We start from the raw sequence: 11,176 nt of genomic DNA, 5'->3' as shown, positions 1-11,176 counted from the left end.
AAGAATGGCATCTTTAAGGGCTGGGACAATCAGAATATTCTGAAACAAGACCAGGATGGAGCGGAAATCGGTTTCAGTGTTTGATATTATTCGCAGGAGACAACATCTTACAGGTTTGTTATAGATTCACTGACATCAGTAAGAATGTTTAGGATTGTGAAAAAATAATATCTTTAAAGTCTAATTCTGCACATGGCAAGTTTAGCAAAAAACGCTTATGACATTTTCAGCAGGCTGAAAATCATTTTAGACCATTTCATAAGACTCAACATAACCAAAAAAAACACAGGATAAATCCACACATAAAATGTGTCGAGAGACCATTTAGACCGAAACAAAACAACTCACTTAAAGTAAGGACAGCCTACATCACTAACTGCTTACATAAACTTATCAATGTTTAGTCAAGGTGAACATTTGACTCAGTGTTTCTTAATGAACATTCTGGGACCAATACGGACAGCTCTGTTAAGAGCAAGTGGGGTGTGTACAGTCTCTAGGTTACACATCAGACACATTCACACCCCTGAGAGGCTTGATGCGGTTTCACTGCAGGTTACACCTACTGTGATGGGACAGGAACAGGTTGGACAACTTTGAGTCATAACAATAATGATTCATATCTGTGAGCAGGAATGTCAACTATACGAACAACAACCCCACCTCCCATCCAACACCTACTGGAGGAATTGCAAAAATCCAACATTGCTTCCATTTGTGCAGCGTAACGCTTAAGGAGTACTAGTGTAGCGTAATATTATTCAATATATAAAAAAACGGGTTTAAAAAAAATGCCACTGAACTTTACCGTAAATGTGCCCTATGGCGTGACAGCAAAATAAAAAAACCTTCATATAATATACAAATAGCATTTGATTCATCTTCGTTGTTAGACCCTTTTTTCACGGTGTTATTTCTTTATTATGAAAACATTATACATACCAAAGGACAACATTTATAGTAGCTCCAAAAAGGTTAAATATTTGACCAATTCTGAGACAAATACTTACCATGTGCACGTGTCACACGTGGCTTCAGTAACATGACCTTGAATAGGGTCCTCCGACTAATTAAAGTTGTCCGTGGAATTACTCAATTTAAAATAGGATAAGGTGTCACACCAGAAGACATGTTTTTTGGTGATAAAAAGTTCTTGCGCTATTGAATATATGGATGGAAAAAATGATTGCCATTTACTAAAACGCCTGAGGCATTTATTAACATGTCTATGTTTGTATTTTTTATGTACGATGCTTGAAACAGTGACACCATAGGATAATTTTGAGATTTGGCTGAAAAAGTACAACTTTACTGCAATGTATTGCATTTTAAATGAGGAAAAATTATATTCATTATTATCCTGTGACAGGTTGTTGACATGGCATGGCATTTTTACTAGTTAAGATTCATACACACATTTGAACCACACTGTGTACGATCTATCCCTTAATGCAGGGGTGGGAGAATCCACTGTCCTGCAGAGTTTAGCTTCAACCCTAACTGCTCACACCTGATCCCTGTAACCAAGGTATTTAGTAACCAAATGTTACATTGTAATGAAAACTGTGTTGGGCATTCTACTCAAACATAATTACAACATAAAACAAGTATTTTCAACATGAAAGTAACAGTGAACCTATTTATGGCTGTCTCAATCAGCTCCCTTGTTCAGTAGTCATGGCACTGACCAGGGAGTCAGCCATTAGGGCTGTCTCATTTGCAAAATCCTTCCAGTGCACCGAAACGTTTGTTCCCTAAAAAATCCCACAATGCACCTCAAAAACCACGTGACAAGTTTTGTAGACGTTTAATCGAAATCGCAGGAGCCAACTCCATGAACTTCATGAAACGCGACAGAACTTTCGAAAAGAAAAACGCTTATTTTATGTTATGTATAAACAAACGTTGCTAGACAGGCAGGCAACACAATCGACTTAACAGTTAAATGTATTAATCAACCAAATTTTTGCACTGATATGTAACAGAATAATGAAAGTGTTTCTCATATGTACTTCAACCATTTAAAAAAAAGTCAGAGAGATGGCGGTCTTGCCGGTTGTTGATTAATACAAGCTGTGAAGTATCACAACGCGCTTAAGCAGTGACGTCACAGGAAAATAAGTGAACATTGTCCCAATGTGAAGTGAGCCAGGGTCCTTACCAGTGTCCGAACCCGTGCACACGATAAACTGATTCACAACCTCAGAAACAAGGGAGCTGATCGAGACACAGTACAGTACCTTTCGCCACATCTGAGCTGACATCCAAGCCACGCGGATGGAAAATAAATGTTAAAACTTAGCTTTATTCTTAGTCTGAGGTGCATTACCAATGTAGGTAACGCACCATCATTTAATGCCTTTAAAAAAAGATTACAGCAAAAACAGGTTTTGGTTCTTTTTTTTCCCTCTAGTGTTCTGTAATTTGATATTCTGGGTTGCAAATTTCAAGTTGACTTTAAACGGTTTCACCAAAAAGAAAAAAGAATGCAAGACAAAATATTTGATTTGTTTGACGTTTATACAGCCCACCTGAAAACTAAATAGCGGTCACATATCCACTGAAATGTTGCCTTCCAAAAACATCCATCTGTTTGAGATCATGAAGGACTGATGAAGTGCACTGTAAATATAACCTACTTTACAGTACAGTAAACACTGGTAATCCAGAGTCAAAGGCTCATATTTCTGCTGAGGAATCACGTGAGGAAGCGAGAATTATTTCCTGGGGTTTACGCTCCCTTCCGTAGATGTGGATAACTCTCTACTGTGCGTGCTATTGCTTCTTTTAAAGGGACCACAGGCTGATAACCCATGTCCTGCTTGGCACGGGCACAGCTGTAGTAATGGTGAGTGCCGGCCAGAGCGACTCTCATGGGAGTGAAGGTGGGTTTGATCTGGACCAGGGGCCGCATTATGAAGGCTATCAGCCACAGCAACAGAGCTATTCCATAGACCAGCATGTAGGGCAGGTGGTACCGGGGTGCGCTGTAACCCAGACCCACCAGAATCTGTGACATAAAGTCCCAGAAACGCACTGGCTCATCATTGGTTATGTGGTAAGCCTGTTATTAAGAGATAAAGAAGTACATTTATAAGGTACTGTTGATGTCCTAGTGTAATTTTACCAGAAATCCTTCTGAAGGGCGTAAAAGTTCTGGTTAACTCAAACACATCATCATCCTTAAACTATTTTTACGACAATATTTTTAGGACAACCTCTTTACTGTTTGTGGTCACGTAGATATTTCCTTGGAAATGCAAATCAAAACTTGCTGCGTGTGATCATATGGTGTGTTTACACTTCACACACAAAGACGTGGGACTGGATCTATGACTATACATCTAGATTCTACAAACATCTTTCACTCTCTCACATTCCATACCTGAGCGCATAGTGGAGAATCGGCCTTCAGGCGTTCAGCTGCTAAAATATGCCCATGAACTACATTCTCCACATAAGTAAAGTCCACAAGGTTAGATCCATCTCTGCGTATAAAAAACATAAATCAGTCTGTGAAAACATTTGTTTATGTACAAACATATTTTCTTTGATTTAGGCCCTGAGAATTATGGCATAATAATGAATTATGATGTAATAAATATAATAATTTATACAGAATTATTGATACACTTGAAGATCATATTTAATAATCTGTTAACTGTAATCTGTTAAACACTTTTAACCAGCACAACACAAAATGAAAAACCCCAGAACACTGGGACATCTGTCAATTATGTACCGTAATTACATTATTACATTACATAGTTTTTAATAGGTGCACAAAAATGGTCAAACTTGTAAAGCAGAATATGGGGGTTGTTTTTATAAAGCATAGACCTTAAACTCATTTATAGGTCCTGTGTGTATATAATATACATAGCTATTCCTTCAGAGGTGTATAAAGAGATTACAGAATGAAGCATTATGTTTTTATTACCTTAGAATGAGCTATTTCTATCTACATGCACCGCGGGTCCCCTTGCATGTAATTCGCCATGTTCTGTCAGCCGTAGTAGTGTTTCGAAAGGGAGGGGTGGAGTGAGCGGTTGGTTGCAATTTGCAACCTTGCCGCTAGATTTCACTGACTGGCCTTTAATAACTGAATTGAGATTACCTGAAGTGCCAGCTATCACACAGGTCCCATCACTCAACATCTGTGCCTGATCTTGTTGTGTCTGAAATTATAGGCGCAAAATCTGCAACCATATTATAGTAAAGCCTTCCCAGAAGAGTCGATGTTGTGTTAAAACAGACAGCTCAGACACGCTGAATACAACTCTGCTACCGATATGAATTATTTCTAATGTTATTGTGCAGTTAACAAAATCCAAATACTTTTAATGGTTAGGACAACCAGCAGATGATCATGTTTTTATTGCTCCTTTGCCAAGTGAATTTTAAATGGACACATTAAGAGATGCAATTATGTTTTTCCCTGTGCTCTTCGAAGGGAACAGGGCATAGGGATCACGATCACTTCTGAATGAAACGCAGGGTAAAAAGTAAGACCAGAGATACTCTTATTATAAGGAGATAGAAGGGTCTGGAACACTTCCAACTGGAGAAAGCGTAACGACTAACAACATCCACTCACATCTATTAAAACGACTAGTCTGTTGTCCTTTCCTGCATTCCACTAAAGCCAAAGCGTTAGCATTAGCCATTATGCTTTTTATGCTAAAGGTTGCAGGGTTTCCATCTAGTGGCTTTGGTAAAACAAGGTTGCAAACCGCAGTCAAAAAATTTTTGGGTACATACTTCCACCTAGTGGATTGAAGAGTACCAGTAGGATGGTACATAGCAGACCATTTAAATGTGCACCAGGTAAAAAGTTACTATTGCTCACCCGATGATGAACTTCATCTTTCCCCTGCGGGCAGCATCTACCAGAATGGGCACTAACTGTGGGTCGCGGGGGCCAAAGATGCCATGAGGTCGAATAGCAATAGTGAAGAAATCCATCTCCTTACTGCAGGCCTCCAACACCAGCTGAGCAGGGAGAGAAAGATTATTAAACAATGTTTTTGAAACACTGGAGCTCACTGATTGTTCATAGAAAAGTCTATAAACAAAACTAAGGGGCTGTGTTTCTGCCTGCGGCTGGTGTGTCTTTACAACTGCTACCAAGGAAACACTGTGCGTTTAAAAAAAAAGCAGGAATTGGCATTTTCTTTTCACGCTCAGAGTTGAAAAATGTTCAACTTGGGGTGAAAGCGCTCAGCTCGTCAATGTCACTTTTTGCTCAGCCGTCCAATCACAGTGCAGCAGGGGTGGGACAAATACCACACCAACCAATCGGTGCTTCGTTCTTGTACAGTTGAATGTCTGTATACAAAGACTGGCAAAACAATGCTGGAGTTTATATTTCCGAGTCCTCATATGCGTACCAGATGATGTCTCTGGACTACCAAAATATTAATATTGCGATTAAACAAACTATCCATGAAATCAGAAAACACATTATTTCAGCAGATATTTCATATCATAGCAACCAAAGTGTCTGGGCTGAACAACACTGTCATATGCGCCTGTATCTGGCGTTTTCAGCCACGTAAAAACGCCTCGGTGGACACAGCCCTATAAAAGTAACCCATAAAAACTAAACAGTTCACTTTAATCTGAGCACAAGGCTATTTCAGGCAATTAAGATTAATAATGCTTGGATTTATTCCTACCTTCTCCTGTTGGATTTTGGTCTCTGTGTAATAATCAATTGGCCTTTTCGCATAAGGCAAATCCTCTTTTGCATTCTTGATGTCAGATCCTTCAAACACCACGCTAGCACTGCTGGTCAGGACCAATTTCTGTGGCAAAAATGAACGTTACCAACAATATTTACCTGCGAGTTTGCAAACAACTATTATTCATTTGTGATTGTAGAATAATTTAATCATTAGCAAAACCTCATGCAAAACCAACAATTTACATTTTGAACAATTTTGCAGATTTTTAAACTATTTACAACCTAAATGCTGTATGTAGACATTTACTGTTGTCCTCTATGTAACTCAAAATCTGCAAAGGGGTAATAATGAACAAGAGTGTTTTTTTTTCACTTTGCATTATTTACAACATGATCTGCATTTTTATGGTTTTGAATATCAAATTTAAAGAGAAAACAAAAACAACTTTGTCCATCAAAATGGCAATTTTAAGAACAAACTTGCAGCAGCAGGCTGTAACATTTTTGACAAACAGGTCAGTCTCATTTGAATATCATCATCACACTGATGTCTGTCAAAAAATAGAATTTCTGAGAAGCAGGGGCCTAGGGAGTTCACACATCTCCAGGAAAATTCTTAGTTTTCTTTAAAGATTAGGGCAATTATCTTAGAGTTCCAGCAAAAGATTACAATTTTTTACATAATTAGTTACAACTGAAAATCTCTTTTTGACTCATAGTTGAAATCCTTATGTGGTCAGTGTTGTACTCCATACTCATACCTGTACACCTGCCTCATGACAGGCCTGTATAACAGTACGTGTGCCATCAATATTGACCCGCTGAAACAGAGCGCGGTCATCACTGGCTGGTGCAGGTGAAGCACAATGAAATACTATAGACACATCTTTCAAAGCCGTCAGCAAAGCCTAAATAAGAGAGGTCATTTTAGGAGGTGCAAACATGACCATCGTATCATACTGCATATGCCTTACGTTGGAAGGATCCTCACGTGTTTGTCGCACAGGTCTCCCTGGTAAAAGTTCACTCCTGGAAGTTCATAAGTCTGCCTGATATCAAACACAGCTACTGCATATCCTCTGTCCACCAAGCGCTCCACAAGGTGCCGGCCGAGAAACCCTGATCCCCCGATGACAGCACACCGCTTGTTACTCTGCAGAGAAAATGTTCACAAGCTCACAGTGTATTGAAATTTCTCCAGTTTGTGCAGCATAGCAGAAACTAAATTAAAGGAACAGTTTACAGAAAAGATAAATTGAAAGAAAAGGTCATGCTTAGGGTTGGGTATCGTAAGAAATCTTCCGGTTCTGATTCAGGTTCCAGTTTTGCCTGATGATCTCTGGTTCTTGTTCCATTTAAATGAACTTTTTTTACCTTCATTGAATGTAGTGTTGCTGTAAGGTAGTAAGTAATGTTGAGTAATGCTAGTCCATCAATCACGTGCTTCAAAGTTGATGTTTCAACAACATTCTGCTTTTCAAGCAGGAATAAGCTGGTTGGCCAAATAGTCCCTTGAGGGCTAAGACACTAGTTCATTTCCCTAAATTAAATAAATATTATAATGTTAACTGTCACATTTATAATCATGTATACACACACTCCAGAAAGACCTTATTTTACAAATAATAATGCAGCCAGGTGAAAGTGTGATGCAATGGTTTCCACATTTTTTAACATTTAAAATTAGAGATGCACCGATTGCAATTTTCTTTGCCGATTCCGATTTTATTGCAAGTGAAACCTGCCGATTCCGATTTTCTATCCACAAACTATAATTGACAGTATACTGTATATAAAACCATATTAACTTTTCTTCAATACACATTTTTTTATTTTCATTGAATAAATGATTGAACATTACAATTTCCCCAAATTTCCCTAAATGAAGTTCTCCAAGCTGCATTAAATTACAGAATCTTCTCTTTCCCAAACAACTCTTAAATTGAATAACTCTGGGACTGAAAATAAGAACAAATAATAAAATATAACTAAACATGTTACTTAATTTACCTTTTTCATTTTTGTACTCATCTCACAAAAGTCTAAGATAATAATAAAATACTTCAACTTTATTCTCGTCTGTTTCCGTTTATGAAACTAACATTGCTTTATTTCATTTTTTCTGAATCGTAAAATAAATTGTCTTTATCTTGTGTCTGTAGGATTAAAAGAAGTGGGTTGATTTTTGCTGCAACTTCAATAAAGTTAAAAATCTTATGAGTGAATTCTACTCTAAAGACGTACTGTATATGTATTTGCAGTTTTGAGTGTTAGTAAAGAACTCAATCAGATATATATCACATATATTGGTTGATTTATTCATTGTTTTATATTTTGGATTTTTAAAAACAAGTAGAAGTCGTGTTGAATGTCATTTTACCTAGGTGAAATGACCACAGTTTTAACGTAAGACAAGGAATCAGGCTGAATGGAATTTGAATGGAATGGAATCAGGTTGAAAGTGAACGACTTCAACATGAGTTTAGCATGTGTCAGAGTTTAGCATGATGCTAATAGCATCACTGTTAGCATATATACCCCATGCAGACAGAGCAGCGCGAGATGAACTACAGTGCACCTTTTTGTCTGTTCAGTACATGATACGTGTGATCGCGCGTGCAGTCAGCAGATATGAGAGATGCGCGTCAGTCAGCAGAGATTCGCGGTACGGTGGACACACATGCGAGTATAAACGAGCCGTGAAAGACAGGCTGTGCTCACTCACGTTTACATGTTTACTTGCGGCTTTGAGTGTACTGACGGCTGTGACGTTCTTGCCCGCATCACGGCCCAGATAGGATAGAATCGGCGAGACGTGAGACTGACCGGCCGGTCACCGGTCGGGCCGATCATACGAAAAACCGGCCGATTCCGGTCTCTGGTCGGTCAATTGGTGCATCTTTATTTAAAATGCATGAAAATAAATCTATTTTCCATCACTTTGTTTATCACTCATGAAATGACTTGTAGACTAAATAATCTAACACTCATTTTTACATTACAGTAACAGTCTATTTAGTGGTCCAGGTTGAAGTCAGTATGTATATTAATGACTATTAGGGACCAGTGTTGGGTAAGTTACTCTGAAAAAGTAATTAATTACTAGTTACTAATTACATATTCAATAGTGTAGTTAGATTACTGTAAAAATTACTCTCTCCAAAAAGTATTTAGTTACTTATTACTAATTACTTTCTATATCCTATATCAACCTTGATTAGTTAAGTGATTCAAGGATAGGCATGAAAGGGCTCTTTTAATTCATTCAAATAAATAATATTAAACTACATAAAGTACTCTTATTAACTGACCAAAGTATTACAAATGTGAGAATTATACATTAAAGCACAGATTTTAAAGCTAGACTTTGAATTTTTATGTCAATTCCACTATTACACACACATATATTACACAAAGTATTTAGTTTAATTCATCAAAAGTAACTGTAATTAAATTACAGAAAAAATAAGAGCAATCCCTTACTTTACTTTTTCAAGGGGAAAGTAATTAAATTACAGTAACTAATTACTTAGTAACTAGTTACACCCAACACTGTTACGGACAAATATAATGTAATTTAGTGGTGTGCAGCCGGTATGTGTAAATCCGGAACCGGTACTGAATAAGGGTCTTGGTTCCCTACCCTAGTAATTCTAGGTCAAAACTTCACTCATGAATGTGCGTATCGTGCAACCACAAAGCCAAAGTTTAAATTATGACCATTTGTCTTTCACAAACCCATTTAACAAAAAAACATCCAAAGGCATTCCAAAGACAAAGAAAACTAGCATATTATATAAAATAATATGTATGTAGGATGGCATAAATAATGATCATGTTTAAGGTGGTGAACCTTTCCTTTATATGTCTCTATAGGCCAGTGGTTCTCAACAGGGGGGCACCTTGGAAGTCAGCTGGGGCCCCCCTGTTTTAAATTAATAATTTAAAATTAGACAAAATGAGCATTGAAATTGAAAAGATATTTCTTATTATTTGTCCATTTTTATATTGAATACGCACTTTTCCAGTTAACATCAAACTCTGGAATATTTTATTGGATAGAAATTTTGAATTTTTGTGCGGAGGGGGTGGGTGCAATGGTGTGTCAAGCATTCTGACTTCTTTACAATGTTAAACGTGCTGTCTTCTCGTGCTTAACATGGTCAACTTGTCAAAAAACGAGTTGGGCGTATTACGTAGTATTTCTGTGCTCGATACACTCCCCCAATGATCGTACAGGCTTCGTAAAGTTTACGAAACACGCAGCAGCAAGGAGAGCAGGAGAAGTATGGGATGATATTAATCTCAAATTGATTAAAAAATGCATGCACAGTCATCCGAGAACGTGATACAAGTTACACTTGTATTTTACTATTCACAAACAAATGCCTAATGATTTGAATCTGTGAAATTTAGATTTGAATAAACATGAGGCGATTTGTACAAATAGAGACAGATTTGTGAATACAATGTTTTATTTTGTGTTCATGTATAATCATTTTGCGCATACCAATGAGAAGTTGTGCATTTGTGTATCCTGCAGCGCGCGTCCATTCATCCTGTTCTGTGCATTCGGATTTTGAGACGTTCTTTTACGCGGTTTTGCATTGGACAATCCACACACAAACAACTTCAGATCCACGTACAACCATGCATAAACTACGGCCTACCACTAGATGGCAGTCTGACGGAGAGATGCAGAGGTTTGCGGCATTGACTTTTTGATCAAAAAGTCAATGCAAAAAACGGCATTGACTCATTGACGGCATTGACTAGACTTTTTCATTGTCCGTCATTTTGAACAACGTTATCGTTGTGTTATTATAAAAAGTGTAAACATATTTTCAGTTCGTTTTGAAACTATGGCGAAACAGATTAGACGGTGGTGGGCGAATGGGCGAGAGTCATTTTGATGGATTACAATGAGGGCAATATGTAATTCAACTTTATGTCAAATTGGTAGCATCCAATCATTTCCTTTCATCAGAACGTGATCGCAAGTGACTGGAGGAAAGGGCGCGGATTTTGAGACGTTCTTTACGCGGTTTTGCATTGGACAATCCACACACAAACAACTTCAGATCAACGCACAACCGTGCATAAACTACGGTCTACCACTAGATGGCAGTCTGACGGAGCGACGAAGAGGTTTGCGGCAGAGGTGGCGATAGACATTTTCACTAGGCTCGTAAAAAATCTGTCATAATCTATTTTCACCTGTATATGGTCATATGTGGGAGGCAAATCCTGCCAAATTTAAATAAATAAATTAAACGATGAAAATGAAAACCAGATTAGCAATTTCATTATACACAACTGCGTGCACAATATGTGCCAAAATGAAAAATAAAATGAAATTATTTTTTTTCATTTTCATTTTTACACTGACAATGCGTTGTCCCTGTCAAATTGAAAAAGAAAATACAATTGGTGATTTGACATTTCATTTTCACTAAAATCTCAAGGCAAGACTGCCAATTTGAAAATGAA

General features: G+C 37.6%; 1 protein-coding gene across 2 annotated transcripts; it reads right to left on the bottom strand.

Annotated features, from left to right (window-relative positions):
* Positions 1-3,384: 3,384 nt before the first annotated feature.
* On the bottom strand, positions 3,385-10,701 carry nsdhl (NAD(P) dependent steroid dehydrogenase-like). 2 transcript variants are annotated; one of them, XR_008964129.1, is made up of 6 exons: positions 10,197-10,701; positions 6,678-6,839; positions 6,448-6,594; positions 5,679-5,807; positions 3,941-4,992; positions 3,385-3,488 (listed from the first exon to the last, which is right to left on the bottom strand). XR_008964129.1 is itself a non-coding variant. In XM_057348997.1 (5 exons), exons 1-5 carry the CDS (start codon positions 10,242-10,244, stop codon positions 4,846-4,848), a joined length of 633 nt encoding a protein of 210 aa, XP_057204980.1. In that variant the 5' UTR covers positions 10,245-10,701; the 3' UTR covers positions 3,495-4,845. The 2 variants fall into 2 exon arrangements, 1 of the variants encoding a protein (XP_057204980.1); XM_057348997.1 differs by lacking the exon at positions 3,385-3,488 and having other exon boundaries at positions 3,495-4,992.
* Positions 10,702-11,176: the final 475 nt, after the last annotated feature.

The sequence above is a fragment of the Triplophysa rosa genome, linkage group LG13, assembly GCF_024868665.1.
Source record: "Triplophysa rosa linkage group LG13, Trosa_1v2, whole genome shotgun sequence".
Taxonomy (NCBI): domain Eukaryota; kingdom Metazoa; phylum Chordata; class Actinopteri; order Cypriniformes; family Nemacheilidae; genus Triplophysa; species Triplophysa rosa.
This window is presented reverse-complemented; position numbering and strand designations above follow the sequence as displayed.

What these genes read in the sequence shown, in the direction of transcription:
- nsdhl (XM_057348997.1), bottom strand. Translation starts at nt 10,244, where the DNA reads ATGAATGGACGCGCGCTGCAGGATACACAAATGCACAACTTCTCATTG. An exon ending in GAGACCTGTGCGACAAACAC is followed by an intron (nt 6,595 to 6,677) that starts GTGAGGATCCTT and finishes TCTCTTATTTAG; the next exon opens with GCTTTGCTGACGGCTTTGAA. An exon ending in GTCATGAGGCAGGTGTACAG is followed by an intron (nt 5,808 to 6,447) that starts GTATGAGTATGG and finishes TTTTTGCCACAG; the next exon opens with AAATTGGTCCTGACCAGCAG.